This window comes from Sus scrofa, chromosome 18, assembly GCF_054392235.1.
Source record: "Sus scrofa isolate SSC_HxYL_T2T_F1_AM1 chromosome 18, Sscrofa_HxYL_maternal_Yorkshire_Landrace_v2.0, whole genome shotgun sequence".
Classification (NCBI taxonomy): Eukaryota; Metazoa; Chordata; class Mammalia; order Artiodactyla; family Suidae; genus Sus; species Sus scrofa.
The window spans coordinates 46,614,641-46,630,593 of record NC_139400.1 but is presented as its reverse complement, the minus strand read 5'-3'; the positions used below and the strand labels follow the sequence as shown (position 1 = coordinate 46,630,593).

Here is a 15,953-nt window from a genome sequence, read left to right as displayed (position 1 = left end):
ATGGATGAGATCACCTAGGGAGTGTGTGCAGATAGACAAGCACACTTGGCATTCCCATTGTGGAGCAGCGGAAACAAATCTGACTAGGAACCATGAGGTTATGGGTTCAATCCCTGGCCTTGCTCAGTGGGTCAAGGACCCGGTGTTGCCATGAGCTGTGGTGTAGGTCGCAGACACGGCTTGGATCTGGAATTGCTGTGGCTGTGGTGTAGGCCGGTGGCTGCAGCTCCAATTAGACCCCTAGCCTAGGAACCTCCACATGCTGCGGGTATGGCCCTAAAAAGCAAAAAAAAAAAAAGAACAGTCAGGATAGAATTAAAAGTTTTTAGTCATTTAGCTATGTGGCAGAGGAAGAGAAACTAACAGTTTTACACACACACACACGCACAGAGATCTTCCTTAACAATGAGGTTATGCTCTGATAAACTCATCCTAAGTCAAAAATACATTTAATGTACCTAACCTACCGAACATTACAGCTTAGCTTAGACTAACCTATCTTATTTTTTAAAGATTTTTATTTTTTCCATTATAGTTGATTTACAGTGTTCTGTCAATTTCTACTGTGCAGCAAAGTGACCCAGTCATATACACATATATATATATATTCTTTTTCTCACATTATCCTCCATCATGTTCCTAGATATAGTTCTTTCTACTATACAGCAGAATCTCATTGCTAGACTAACCTATCTTAAAATGCTCAGAACGATTATATTAGGCTACAGTTGGGCAAAATTATCTTACAAAACTTATAATGAAACTATGAACACCTCATGTAATTTATTGAGTACTGCACTAGAAGTGAAGAGCAGAACGGCTGTCAATGTATTGGTTGTTTACCCTCCTAATCACGTGGTTGATTGGGAGCTGCATCATACTACTCACTGACAGCCCAGGAAAGATCAAAATGTGAAGTACCATTTCTACTGAAAGCATTATCATGTTTGCATTGTTATAATGTCAAATCAGCATAAGTAGAACCATCCCAAGTCAGGGCTGTCTGTACATATACACACATAGAGAAAGATGTATATAACTATATAACTATAGCTACATGTGTGTGTGTATATATGGCTTTTTTTTCTGAAATGCTTAGCTTGCAGATATGATGCCCTTTTCCCCAACTAAATACTTCAGAGTATGTATGTACATATAAATGTATATGTACAGTTGACCCTTGACCCTTGGGGGGTTATAGGCAGCATCCCTAGTGCTGACGAGGTTCCAAGTATAACATTACAGTCAGCCCTCCCGTACCTGAGGTTCTGCAGCCATGAATGAATTCAACCAACCACAAATCATGCAGCACTGGATATGGTGTTGCCGCTAGCTGTGGTGTGGGTCGCAGATGCAGGCTCAGATCCCAGGTTGCTGTGACTCTGGTGTAGGCCTCTGGTTACAGCTCCGATTAGACCCCTAGCCTGGGAACCTCCATATGTCGTGGGAGCGGCTCAAGGAAAGGCAAAAAGACAAAAAAAAAAAAAAAAAAAAAAAAAAAAAAAGGATAAATTAGGTGAGCCCTACCAACTCCTATTTAAAACAAAACAAAACAAAACAAAAAACTTGCTTGGCTACCTTATCAGAATAGATGAACCACTTAGCATGTGGCCTTATAGAAAAGAGCAAGGTGAGAGGTCTGGGCTAATACATAGGCATGGCTACAAATGAATTATAACATTTTAAATTTGACCAAAACTTGGGAAAGGAGAATGAACTGAAGGTTTGGGTTAGAGGGGGCTGGTAGGATAAGTAGGCTTGAGCAGCAGTGGAGAAGAGACAAGGATTTGAGATTACAATCGGGAGGCCAGTTGGGGATTTGAAATCTTGGAGATGGAGCACTTCCTGGTGTTGACTAGTGCCTAAGGGTGATGGCCATGATAAAGTGGAAAAGCAGAAGAGAGGAGAGGTCAACAGAGCTGGAAGGTCTGAGGAATCTTGGGTTGGTGAGGACAGAATGTAAGAGCTGTGGTCACTGAGAATTCATCACATTTCTTGAGGGCCTAGTACCTGTCAGGCATGAATGGTGCCAAGGAAGACAAGGGTGGCGTCAGGCTGTGAGGAACAAGGAGGAGGAGAGTGAAAGTGAGGGTCATGAACACCAATATTTGGAAGGGCTAATGAGCAAAGGGGAGAACCCAGGTCTGGGAAGTGTATGCAAGGAAAATTCTTTGAAGTGTTTCGAAGATAAAGAACTTCATGACAGACACCAATGAAGTTACCATGAACCTTCTTGTTTTAAATTTAAGGAGATGTTATTTTTGATGTTCACTAAAGAGACTTTGATGTTTAAGAAACATGGATTTCTACTTTTTCCAATATTTAAGAGCTACTTTTCTTTTATATGGAATAGCTAAAAAATTGAAAAAAATAGGTTCTGGTGAATATGGCATTGAGAAAATCTAAGTATGGAAAAGTAAAGTTAGCACTAGGTAAATTATTGTGCGATTGATAAGTACATAAAAGAATTCTTTGTCTTTATGAAAGGATTTACTGCAGTCCTTTAAATAGGAATTCCCTTAATAACTTTATTAACCACCTGAGAAAATAAAAAGGAGATTTAAAGCTGTATACAGTTTGAGACTAGTCTGTTGAATAAAGAAAATATGACTGTAGTTGGTTTTTTTGAAAACAATACAGTATGTTAGAAAGCACACATACGGGAGTTCCCGTGGTGGCTCAGCAGTAACAAACTCGACCAGTATCCATAGGGATGTGAGTTCCATTCTTGGCCTCACTCAGTGGGTTAAGGATCTGGCATTGCCATGAGCTGTGGTGTTGACTGCAGATGTGGCTCGAATCTGGCATGGCTGTGGCTGTGGTATAGGCTGGCAGCTATGGCTCTGATTCGACCCTAGCCTGGGAACTTCCATATGCTGTGGGTGTGGCCCTAAAAATACAAAAAAAAAAAAAAAAAAAAAAAAAAAAAAAAAGAAAGCACACATGCAATCTTTCCCTCACTTTGGAATATGATTTTCATTGATTAAATTAGAAAAGAAAAAATATCTGATGCTGGAGTGCCCGTCATGGCTCAGTGGTTAACGAATCCAACTAGGAACCCTGAGGTTGCAGGTTCGATCCCTGGCCTTGCTCAGTGGGTTAAGGATCTGGTGTTGCAATGAGCTGTGGTGTAGGTTGCAGACGAGGCTCGAATCCTGCGTTGATATGGCTCTGGTGTAGGCCGGCGACTACAGCTCTGATTAGACCCCTAGCCTGGGAACTTCCATATGCTGCTGGAGTGGCCCCAAAAAAGGCAAAAAGACAAAAAAAAAAAAAAAAAAATCTGATGCTAAGGACCATTCAAACTGTTTTAACTGTTAAAATGTGATGCTAGTGACAATTAATAGCAGAGACCATAACAAATAAAACAGCCCCCTAAGTAACATGTATATAACATCCTTTGATGGTTCCTATTTCATTATAATAAATGCGTAAAAGAAGTGGCCCTTCAGCCAGATAACCTGAGGCAGAAAACTTGACCTTAATCCTTCTTGCCACTGCTTTATGGTTAGATCTTGGCCTTTTCGATCCCTGTAAAAAATAAGAATATTTAGGTCATTATTTTGTGAATGAAATGAGAACATGTATGAGTGTACTTTGAAAAATTAACTGTACATACATAACATATGGAATGTCCTTACTGAAGTAAATGCTTTTAACTTTTTTTGTTTTCAGCCCTCCATCAATTTTATCTGTGAAAACATGATTACTGTTTCCTTTATTGAAAAGAAAGGATCTTGGAGCAAATATTTATTTACTACAGCTGCCGTTATTTATTTTTATTTTATTTTTTTGCTTTTTAGGGCCGTACCTGTAGCATATGGAAGTTCCCAAGCTAGGGGTCAAATCGAAGTTAGAGCTGCTGGCCTACACCACAACCACAGCCACAGCAACACAGGATCCGAGCCACATCTGTGACCTCTCCCCAGTGCCAGATCTTTAACCCACTGAGTGAGGCCAGGGATCGAACCTGCATCTTCATGGATCTTAGGTTTGTTACCACTCAGCCACAACGGGAATACTAAGGGCCACCTTTAATCTCTAGTTATCTTTGCTTCAGAGCCTTTATTTTATACTTAAGTTAATATAATGAACTGTGGTCTTTACCTAGATAACTTGGGAGATTGTGGTTTTTATTTAAATAAGTAGAGAAGACACTTTTGTTGACTTTCAGACTATTAGCATCATTAGGCCAAACTATATATATAGTCTAACTGCTAATAATCATGTGAACATATTTATTTTCTTTCCTTAGTAGTTTTAAAACATTTATTAAGAAAGCAATTTCAAGAGAAAAACATGGTTGCTATTTATTCAGCACTTTAGACATAGCTCAAGAGAACAGTTATATCACTATTGCGTCTGGTGATCAAAATAAATAAATTTACTGAAATGTCAAGATCATAAATGGGATTTGAAGTCAGGCAGATCTGGTTCAAATTATTAGGTGATGGTCTTAGACCAATAACTTAGCCTATTTATATTTCAGTTATCTCATCTCTCAAAAATGAACAATAGTTGTCTTGCATTCATTCATTCATTCATTCAACAAATATCTACTGAACACTGTGTGCCCCGAAGGTGCTAGGTTACAGCTATAAATAATCCAACTCCCTGCCATTCCATTGCTTACACTCTAGCAGAAGAGGTAGATGATAAACTTAAACACATAACTAAAATAATCACAAATAAGTGGTGAACGCAGTGAAGAAAATATATCAGCGTTTTAGGACACAAAGTGATTGGGGGGCAGAGAGGAGGGGCTGGCCACAAGATCAGGGAAGTTTTTTCGGTTTTAGGGGTGGCGGATGGCCACAGCTATGGTACGCAGAAGTATCCAGGCCAGGGATCAACCTGCACTACAGCAGTGACTAGAGCCACAGCAGTGATCCTTAACCCACTGAGCTACCAGGGAAGTCTTCTTTGAGAAAGCAGTACATTTGAGCTTAGATCCATTTAATGAGGAGCCAGCCTCATTAGATCTAGGAATGTTGATCTAGGAATGTCCAGGGGATGGAAACTTCTTAGGGCAAGAAATAATTTGGCATATTTTTATGACTAGAAAGAAAGGCCTAAGGGGCTGGAGACTAGTGGGAAAAAAAGGGAGACTACTGTGATATTTGGAGAATATTAGTTTACTAGGAGAGGCAGGCAAAGTCCAGATCATGCTGGGCTCTGTAGGGTATGATAAAGAATTTAGATATTATTCTAATTGCAGTAGAAGACATAAACTGGCTCTAAATAAGAAACTGATACTATATAATTTACACTTTAAAAAGCTCCCACTTTATAAGTAAACCACTAAAATTAATAAAATAGTTCAGTAGATTTGCAATATCATATTCTTATATATCAGTGATAGCTTTAAAATATAATTTAAAAAATACCATTTATAAGAACAATAACAAAAAAAGCTGCACGGGAATAAATGAAAGACTTTTAAGCTCTTTATAGAAGTACATTGCAAACATTTTTGGATGATCTTAAAGTAGGCCTAAGTTAATGAAAAGACCTGATATCACAAAGATGTCAATTTTCTCCAAATTAATTTGGTAAATTACAATTAAAAAAAAATCTCAAGAGGATTTTCTTTTCCTTTTTAGGGCTTGACACTCTGACCTCAAAATTTATGTGGAAAAATAAGGGGACAAAATAAACCAAGTCAATTTTTAATTTGCCCTATCAGATATCAACACATAATGAAGATGGTTCAATATTGGGAGAGGAATAAACAAATAGACGAATAGAATAGAATAAAGAGCTACTAAATAGACCGACACATACATGAAAACTTGGTACATTACAAAAATGGCATTACAGGCCAGTGGGGAAAGGACAGACAATTAATTAACTGTTGCTAATACATTTGGTTATCCCTATAAAAAACAAGACCAATCCAGGTAACATAAAGACATAAAAACATACTTTGTAGAAGAAAATATGGGAGAACATCTCTCTCTCTCTCTCTTTTTTTTTTTCTTTGGCCATGCCTGTAGCATGTGGAAGTTCCCAGGACAGGGATCCAACCTGCACCACAACAGCAATCCAAGGCACTGCACTGACAACACCAGATCCTTATCCCAATGTGCCACAGGAAACTCCCTGGAGAACATCGTTACAACCTCAGGGTGGGAAAGGATTACTTGAGACATAAGAGGTACAAACTCTCTTGGAAACATACATATGTTTGATTACATTAATAGTAAATATTTCTGTACATCCAAGGCAACCTAAAGTGAAGACAAACCATAAACTAGAAAAAGACGTTTGTCAGCCAAAAACCAAGAGTTATTTTCCCATAAAACAGTAAACAACAAAAAGTCTACAAATCAATAAGAAAAAGCAACATTAAAAAAACGGGCAACAGGGGAGTTCCCGTCGTGGCGCAGTGGTTAACGAATCCGACTAGGAACCATGAGGTCGTGGGTTCGGTCCCTGCCCTTGCTCAGTGGGTTAACGATCCGGCGTTGCTGTGAGCTGTGGTGTAGGTTGCAGACGCGGCTCGGATCCCGCGTTGCTGTGGCTCTGGTGTAGGCTGGTGGCTACAGCTCCGATTCGACCCCTGGCCTGGGAACCTCCATATGCCGCGGGAGCGGCCCAAGAAATAGCAACAATAACAACAACAACAACAACAACAACAAAAAAATGGGCAACAGGAGTTCCCACTGTGGTGCAGAGGAAACGAAACCAACTAGGAACCTTGAGGTTGAGGGTTTGATCCCTGGACTCACTCAGTGGGTTAAGGATCTGCTGCTGCCGTGAGCTGTGGTGTAGGTTACAGACACAGCTCGGATCTGGTGTTGCTGTGGTTGTGGTGTAGGCCGGCAGCTGTAGCTCTGATTCAACCCCAAGCCTGGGAACCTCCATATGCCATGGGTGTGGCCCCAGAAAGAAAGAAAGAAAGAAAAAAAAGGGCAACGGATATGAAATTGAAATTCACAGAAAAGGAAAACCGAAAGGCTAATAAACACATGAAATAATTCTCACTTTCATGAGTAATAGGAGAAATGCATATAAACAAGAATGACAGAATCTAAAAAGTATCTGAGTAGCAGGAAGGCACTAGAGTAGCAGGCATGCTCATATACTGCTGATTGGAATATAAATTATTACAATCATTTTAAAGAGCAATTTATTTTTAACATCTGCAATAATATTGAGATATATTTATTGAAAGAATTCTCTAATTCCTCGGTATATTATCCTAGAGGAAGTTTTGCATGTATGTATAAGGAGATATAAAAATATTCATGGCATCATGGAATTTTTGGAGTGAAAAATTGGAAATGAACTAATGGCCAATTAACAGGATAATGGATATGTAAATTACAAGTATATTAATACAATAAAATATAGCAGTGGGAATGAATAAAATGCAGCTATACCTGTTAGTGATGATGAGTCTCATAAAGAGACTATTGAGAAAAGAAACCGACTACAGAAATTTTTACTTACGGCAAAAATAAAATTTATGTGAAACACTATATTGAGTAGATATGTAGATGTAATAAAAGTACATACACTTCATGGGAATGATAAATATCAAAATCAGGAGTTTTACTGGTGGAGAGTGGAAGGTGAATGGGATTAAAGAGGAACACACAGGAGACTTCAATTAAGCTGGGGGTGGGTACACTGTGATTGTTTTATTCACTAATCCCTTGGTAAACTGGAAATACTTTATAATACAATTTTTTTTTTTTTTTTTTTTTTTTTTTGTCTTTTTGCCATTTTCTGGGCCTCTCCCGCGGCATACGGAGGTTCCCAGGCTACGGGTCGAATCGGAGCTGTAGCCACCGGCCTACATCACAGCCACAGCAACTTGGGATCCAAGCCATGTCTGCAACCTACACCATAGCTCACTGTAACGCTGGATCCTTAACCCACTGAGCGAGACCAGGGATCGAACCCGCAACCTCCTGGTTCCTAGTCAGATTCGTTAACCACTGAGCCACAACGGGAACTCCTATTATACAATTTTTAAAAGGAGAAAAGTAATTCTAGCCTATAAACTGAAAGATGAACTACTAGGGAGCAAGAAGGGAGAGGCCCATTAGACGGTAGTTGCAATATTCTAAGCAACTGGACTTCGGTTTCTAGACAGATTCTGGCACAAGGTGGGTGTTTAATAAACTTCAGCCACTGTGTGGTGGCTGCTGTCATCATCATTGTCAGGGTAGATACAGGGGAACTATGGAGAAAGATAAACTAATGTTTTGAGTGGTTATATTGAGCTACATGCATTATTTACCTCTTTTAGTCTGGACTAGAATCTAAGGCTCACAGAGGCCAAAGCTAGAAAGCACAAAGCTTCATAAATTTCTAATGACTCATTTTCCAATGTTGTGTAAACTTCCCCCTGAACCCTTGCTCTCCTCACCACCCCCACCCACCCATCACTTTTTGTCCAGCACTTGAAAAAAAATTCAAGCATCTTCCCTCTTTGTTTCATAAGTAGCATATTTTGAGTTAAATAATTCAATAAACCAAACACTTGGATAGAGCCTTATTACTAAATACGGAATACTTTTGGACCTCTCTCAATTTTTCACCTGATACTCCTAATTACTCTGAGGAAGGCAGGGCAGTTGATTACTTATGTTTTACAGATGAGTAAACTAATATACAGAGAGACTAAATCAGAGGTTCTTAACCTGGTGGCCATGAAGGTCATGGAATCACGTTAAAGAGTTTATGATCGAGTGGGCATTTTCCAGCTTTAATTGTATTTACTAAGAAGTCCATGACTCCCCCAAAGGCTGAAAAATAGTGGGTTAAATGATTTGCCTAAAGCTTAAGGTCACACGGTTCTTGGTAGAACCAAGACCCCAAGCAATTTCTTCTTGGCCCAAACTCAGAATTTTTTTTTACGGCCACACCTGTAGCACATGGAAGTTCCCAGGCAAGGGGTCCAATCCCAGCTGCAGCTGCAGGCCTACACCACAACCACAGCAATACCAGATCCGAGCTGCATCTGGGACCTACCAGGTCATGGCAACAACGGATCCTTAACCCAATGAGTGAGGCCAGGGATTGAACCCACATTCTGGTCAGGTTCTTAACCTGAGTTAAGAAGCTGAGCCACAACAGGAACTCGAAGAATTCTTTTCATTCCAACCAAAATTCAAGTTAGAGATATTATTAGTGAAATACTTTTGTAATGCCGATAAGATAGAAAGGTTATTATTTATACTGAAACTTCTAACTTGGGAGAAATACTTTGGTTCAATTGTTGGGCAGTTACCCAGCAATCTACACAGTGTTATAGATGAGCAAGTCATAACCTGTTGTCTTTATAACAAGCCCTAGTATGGCTAAATTAGAAATGAATCTGATACAGTAAATATATATAATGTATTTCACAATTCTTAGTAATCTATTAAGAATCATTAGGAGACACAGCTTGATCCACTGCTGGAAAGCAGACTGAGTTGAGAATGGGATTTTCATTTCTCCTGGACCAGTTAATTAATGTCTCAGGGTCTCCCTTGTCTCAGTTTTAAGAGGAAGAATTAAAGTGGGTGGCTTCTCAGCTCTAACGTCCTATGCAGTTTGATGGGATAAGAATAAGAAGGTATGATAGGAGTTTTGTGTATAAACTCCTCACACACCTTATTTTCCCAATGAGAAAGGCCGGTTCCCAAGGTGGGTCACTGGTCATTAGCCCCAAAAGTCGGGTGGCTCACTAGACCTGCCTCTCGTGAAAGCCGGGCCTGAGTTCCCCTTAGGGGTGAAGTCGGTGCGGGCCAGCAGAGAGAAGGCTAGTTTAGGTCAAAGGTCCAGTGGGCTTAGTCCTAGATTTAGGAATGAAGGAAAACGGGAACGCCCAAGCACAACGGAGTGAAGGGATCTGCTTAAACAGAGGCGGTGTGTGATCGCAGGGGGTGGGGCTCAGGGCCGGGAGGCAGTTGAAGGGCCGGGAGCGCCGCACCCACAGCCGAGCCCCAGCCGCCTGGCCTAGGCTCTCTGGGAGAAGAGGAGCCAACGCCACCCTTGGGACCCGCCCGGCCCGGGGGAAGCCACGTGATCCAGCGCCGGGGGCGGATAGAGGCGTGCCCTGTCCCCCGCCCCGCCCTGCGCGCATGCGCGCGGTTCCGGGCGCTGAAATTCAAATTTGAACCGCCGCTGGAGGCCGAGTCCGACACTGGAGGCTGTGGGGAAGAGGAGACTAGGTTGGGAGAGTTCCCCTGCCCCAGACTGCTTGTTTTCTCCAAGTGACACACTAGATCTGCACTCACTTCTTTTCTTTTTCTGAATTTGAGCCGCCGTTTCCGTCGTCTCGCAATCGACACGCGAAGCCCGGGGCGATGGACCCGTTTACCGAGGTGAGAAAACTTGCGGGCAGAGCCAGCCATGACCCCTCTCGGCCCCCACTCTTCCTTCCCACCGTCTGTCAACCTCCGGGCCCACCGGGCGGAGAGCGCGTGCGCGCGCGTGCGCAGTGTGTACGTGTGCGGGTCTGCGTGGGGAAGACGCGAGAGGGCAGTGGATGCCTTCTGCCGTCTTTCTTTTTCTTTTTTTAATCTGGTAGAGGAAGCTCTGGGGGAGTTTTGAGTCGGCCCTCAAAAGCAGTAGTGAGAAAAAAGTCTCCTGTCAGCCCTGTTTTTTTATATGCCCCTTTGGACTGGATCTCTGTCCTTTTCGAGGGTGAGGTTGGGACCTGATGGAACAGGTCCCCTTGGAAGTAAAAGCCGGGATAACTTGCAGGGTGGAGTCGGGTGCCGGAGTGACTCAGTGCTGTGTGTGCAGCAGCCGCCGCCTGGAAGTGGAATGGAATGTGATTTGCGGGATTCCTGGGGCCCGCGGAGGAGCGATGCATTTAAGGATGCTGGGAACGAAATGACAGCAAAACATTAAAATAAGCCAGTGCCGGAAACATACCAAATTTTGGTATGTTTATGGGGCATAACGTTACAGCAGTACTTAACTCATCTTTTGTTCTTTGGAAATTAAACATGGATTAATTATTATTACATCGTTGCAGTGTCGATTATTTGTCCAGCTTTGGCTTGTTGAGAATGTATGTTGACACAATGAGGAATTTCGAATGGGTCGTTGTGCACTCCCTTTTCTTCCAAGATAGTTCCTCATTTTAGGTTGTTGTGCAAGTTTGAAACTGCTATTTTGAGTTGTTGCAAATTGGGCCTGAAAATATCTTTACACTAGATCGAAAAACTTGAATGGAGAGTAGTAATACCTTTATTTATTTATTTATTTATTTGGATGTGTAGTTACACTTCCATAAGTCTACTAAAAATTCCAAAAATTAGAGTTTACTTTTATTCAGTCCCAACAGTATTTATTTTTGTTTCCAAATTCTCAGTCATCTGGGGGAGGGGGGGACATATCAGTTTGTGCATCTTAAATATTCTAACAGAAAAATCCTGAACACAGTTTTGTATTATCTTTAAATTATAGAGCTGGTCATGCACTACATATTTTTCACCTCCGTTGAAACTGGAAAGGATATACTATGTTACATCTTAGGCTAGGATTCCTTAAAACATTAGCCCTATGTGTTCTGAATATTCTTTTTAATTCTCCTAAGTAACTGATAGGAACAGAGCATTTTGAAATTTGGCTGAAAGTTGTACTTCATTTTACTTAAAATATCATTTTGCAGCTAGTACAAATCTGAGTTAAAAGAAACATTTAAAAGAAACCTTTCATTTTAGAGTGTGCTCAGAAATATGTTTGGTTTAATATGTATGGTTTATATTATGAAAAATTAGATCAGTTGCAGTTAGAATAAACAGCTTTGACATCTTTTCCTTAATTGGTAATGAGTGAACTGTCTGAATTGGTTCCAAAGATTAGGTGCTTAATTACAGCATTCATAACATTTTTGCACAGTGAAACTAACTGGTACAGTTCTTTGTCTAAAAAAAAAAAATGAAAGTCAGTTAACGATTTTCTCAACCAGAGTTCCTTATCAGAACCAGAGACCGTAGAAAATTATTTGAGAGAACTATTTTGTCAATTTCCCCAAAGGTTGTTCTTAACCATGCCATCCTATAGGCATAGCAGAGATGTTAATTCATGATATGAATGCCAGGGCATTAGGGATTAATAATTCTCTTGGCTGCTCTGGTTGAGAAAGGCTACAACCGTCCTAAGCTCTGTTTCCGCAGACAACAAAGCCGTTGTGCATTGATTCTCCCCGCTGCTGTCACTGGGGCTGTCTGGCACTTTCTTCCTCTGTCTCTTCTGTTTTAACCTTCAGGTTACAATTTGATTCCCCTCCGTCAGAGGGGCGATCACCTTTCATAATACCCATCTCACTTGCATTTATTTACCTGTTGAACATGTTTCCTGTTAGAATGTGAGCTTCATGAGGGTAGGACTCTTTGTTTCCTATTCAGAGAGACGTTTCCCCTACACTATCCTATCAACCGTGTTCTGCTGAATTAATTTGGAAGAGAGCCATTCAGTGCAAATTATTCTACAGACAAATAATTATATGCACAACAGTAACTGTTGGAACATTTCAGCAAAAATCATTTCTTTATTGTAGAAAATTTCAAATTACACAAGTGTAATTGCCCCTCATGCATCTATCACCCAAAAACACATGACCATATTGTTTTACTGTATCCTCCTCTAATGCCTCCCATTGAATTATTTGGAAGCACATTCTAGAGATATATAATTTTCTACATAAATATTTCAGTATTGATCACTGAACACTAAAGACTTAAAAGAACATTATCATAATGCTATTATCATACCTGAAAAAATAACAGCAGTTCATTAATTTCATCAAACATTCTGTCACTGTTCAGATTTTGCTAAAAGGCTCATGCTTTTACAGGTTATTTGTTTGAGTCAGCATCTAGACAGAGGCCACAGGGCCATGTCTTCCTAATGTTCATGGACCAGCCAGAGATAAAGAATACCTCTTGATTCATGGATGAACAGGCAGTTAAGGCACATGTTTATTATGACGATCAGCTGACAGCACTAAAAAAACTGTTGATGATTTTGAAGTCGGTTAGTTCTGCTGATCATACGTTCTTAAAAAGAGCACTTAGATTTAGTCAAAGATGGTTTATAGCAAAGTGGTTGGCTTTATTAACCTGTGCCTGACTTTATCTGTAAAATAGTAGTAAAAGCAGAATTTTATCAAATCAGATTTTGAAGATGAAATGAGTTAGTGTGTGCAGACACTGAAAGTACTTCATATTAAGTCCTATATAAGCATTAGTGATTGTTGCATTAGGTGTATTTAAAAACTATGGTCTTACTACTTGTAATATCAGTTATTAGCCTCTTAGTCTGAAGATCCTCTCATAGGAGACGGTTGTCCCAGTCTAAGACCAGAATAGGGAAACCCAGAACTAGGTGTGCCAGGTCAGAACTTTCTATGTAGGAACCTTAAACAAGAAAAAGCTACAATTAAAATACTGTGTAATGCATCTGTTCTTGTAATATAAGTAAATGAACATGCTATTACTGTTTTAAATAAAATTTCTCTAATTTTCCAGAGTTAAATGAAATCTTTGTGATGACTTAGAAAGGAATGCTGCTAGAGCATTTTGAAAATAAGAAGTTAATTGATACTGAGTTTCCTCTGTTTAAGAAGGCAGGGGAGGAGTTCCCGCTGTGGCGCAGTGGTTAACGAATCTGACTAGAAACCATGAGGTTGAGGGTTCGATCCCTGGCCTCGCTCACTGGGTTAAGGGTCCTGCGTTGCCATGAGCTGTGGTGTAGGTTGCAGACACAGCTCGGATCCCACGTTGCTGTGGCTCTGGGGTAGGCCGGCGGCACAGCTCTGATTAGACCCCTAGCCTGGGAACCTCCATGTGCCGCTGGAGTGGTCCTAGAAAAGGCAAAAAAAAAAAAGGCAGGGGAATCAGTAATATCTCCTAGAAAAGGTTTCTGACAAAAATGATTCGAGGGATATGGGGAATTGCATAAAATTGCTTAAGGACTATATGCTTCAGTTATCTTAAATTCATCCATATAGAATATCTTATTTCCTGATTATGTTAGTAATTGCAGGATTTTATTTTTTTTAATGCCTCCATTGAAGAAGGAGGTGTGATGTTTGAAGAAATGTTCCTTAATAATAAAAGAACCTTAAATCCCTGATCCACTATTACCAGGAAGGATGACTTATATTTATTGAGCTGTTAAGTTTATGTATTTCAGATACGTCATTTCTTTGAAATTAATAATCTTTGGTGCTTATTAGTTTTATTTTATAGATTAGGTAACTTTTTTGCTTGTCTACTTTAATTTTTTTTAAATCTTTAACATTTTTAATCTAATGTAGCAGTAGAACACTTGTGTATGTTTGAATGGTAAAACCACATTCTTTTGGGATCCATTGCTCATAGTAACTGAAGAGGTTACTGACTCATAAGTGTCCTAACTGACCGGAAGGGAATGTGGGCATGTCCATGAATGAATAAATTAGGCTAGTTTTGTATCTAAGGAGTGATATATTTTATTGTAGGAAAAATTCTCAGACATATGAATTTATGTAATGCCATCACTTTTGAGCTTGTTGAAGACATTTATTTAAAAGGTGAAGGTCTTGTGTTTTAGCTGGCATTAGGCTTATAAATTACTCTTTCAGTGACATGGCATTTAGATTTAGTGTCACTTCTTTCAATGAAAAATCTTTCCTAAGAAAAATAGAGAGTTGTGTCTTCTTCCAAATTTAGCTCATGCTTCTTTTGCATACTCAGAGGGATTAAAAATTTTTATTCTATTTTAATTAAGCCACTAAAAAATCAGGTGGAGTTTAATTCCTTAGTCTATAATGACTGCTCTGTGTTTGCTGGGCAGTGTATAAACTCTAGCCCGTTATCTGCAAGTCTCCTTCAGTTGTTTCCATTTGAAATTTGTGTGTGTGTGTTCATTTGAAAGAGAGTGAATTATTTTACAGGGTCTTGTATTCATGTATGTATGTATATATGTATGTATGTATTGCCAGCCACAGCCACATCCACAGCAATGTAGGATCCGAGCCGTGTACTCGACCTACACCACAGCTCACTGCAACGCTGGATCCTTAACCCAGTGAGCGAGGTCAGGGATCGAACCCAAGTCCTCATGGATACAAGTCGGGTTCGTTAACCACTGAGCCACAACAGGAACTCCAGGGTCTTGTATTTATCTTACCACACTGATTCAGATAGGAGCAGCTGTTGATTTGGGTTTAGAAAAGAGTAATATTCATGATATCATGGAATGGCCAGAATGTCAACTTAAAACTATTTTATTATATATTGATATTTAATTAAATATACATAGGATTATTTAGTTCAGTTTTGTGTGGTTTTTTCCTCTTTGGAAGTGTCTTATATTTTCAAAGAACTGGTATGTCAGTTATCTCTTGTTCTTTACCATCCCCCCCAATCTTAGTGACTATATTAGTTTTGCTTCTATAACAAATGACCACAAATTTAGTGGCCGAGCATCACACGTATTTATCATCTTCTGTAGGCCAGAAATCCGATGGGTTTTACTGGGTTCATATCTAGGTGTCGGCAGGATTGTCCTTTTTTGGAGGCTCTAGGGGAAAATGTCTCCTCTCCTTTTTCAGGTGATAGAGGCCACGTGCATTTTTGGCTTACAGCCCCTTCCTTCATCTTTAAATCCCCCAATTGTATCCCTCGGATCTCTGCTTCCCTTGTCACATTTTCTGGATGCTCCCTCCTCATGTGGACAATTGTGATAACACTCAGTGAATCCAAGATAATCTCTGCATCTCAAGTTCATTAATTTATTCACCTCAGCAAACTCCTTTTGCCATGTAGGGTAACATGTTCACAGGTTCTGAGCATTAGGACAGTGAATATGTTTGGGGGGCTATTATTCTGCTTAGCATAGTGCTTAAAAGGACAACTTTGTTATTTTTCATGATTCAGCAACTCAGCATTTGGGTTCAGCTGGGCTGGGCTTCTGGTGTCCCTGTGATCATGTAAGAGTCTGCAGTGATATGC

General features: G+C 40.0%; 2 protein-coding genes across 55 annotated transcripts in view; one reads left to right on the top strand and one right to left on the bottom strand.

Annotated features, from left to right (window-relative positions):
• MATCAP2 (microtubule associated tyrosine carboxypeptidase 2) overlaps positions 1 to 15,953 on the bottom strand; it is a 174,225-nt gene that overhangs the window by 74,727 nt on the left and 83,545 nt on the right. For 7 of the 22 annotated variants that reach the window (XM_085005817.1, XM_085005824.1, XM_085005816.1 and 4 more), the window contains one exon: positions 3,462 to 3,531. Coding sequence is in view for 12 of the 22 variants with exons in the window: in XM_085005799.1 (XP_084861925.1) it covers positions 3,462 to 3,531 (70 nt within the window). In the remaining 10 variants the exon portion in view is untranslated. Of the gene's footprint in view, positions 1 to 3,461; positions 3,532 to 5,925; positions 6,103 to 10,238; positions 10,393 to 15,953 lie in introns of those variants that run through there. The other 15 variants (XM_021079081.2, XM_085005808.1, XM_085005804.1 and 12 more) reach the window with 3 other exon arrangements.
• The window catches only part of ANLN (anillin, actin binding protein), a 170,984-nt gene that overhangs the window by 100,297 nt on the left and 54,734 nt on the right, over positions 1 to 15,953 (top strand). For 9 of the 33 annotated variants that reach the window (XR_014834238.1, XM_021078546.2, XM_021078543.2 and 6 more), the window contains exon 1: positions 10,111 to 10,325. The exons of 16 other annotated variants lie outside the window; for them this stretch is intronic. Coding sequence is in view for 16 of the 17 variants with exons in the window: in XM_021078546.2 (XP_020934205.2) it covers positions 10,308 to 10,325 (18 nt within the window). In the remaining variant the exon portion in view is untranslated. Of the gene's footprint in view, positions 1 to 10,110; positions 10,326 to 15,953 lie in introns of those variants that run through there. 8 more of the 33 variants (XM_021078547.2, XM_085005769.1, XM_021078545.2 and 5 more) reach the window with 1 other exon arrangement.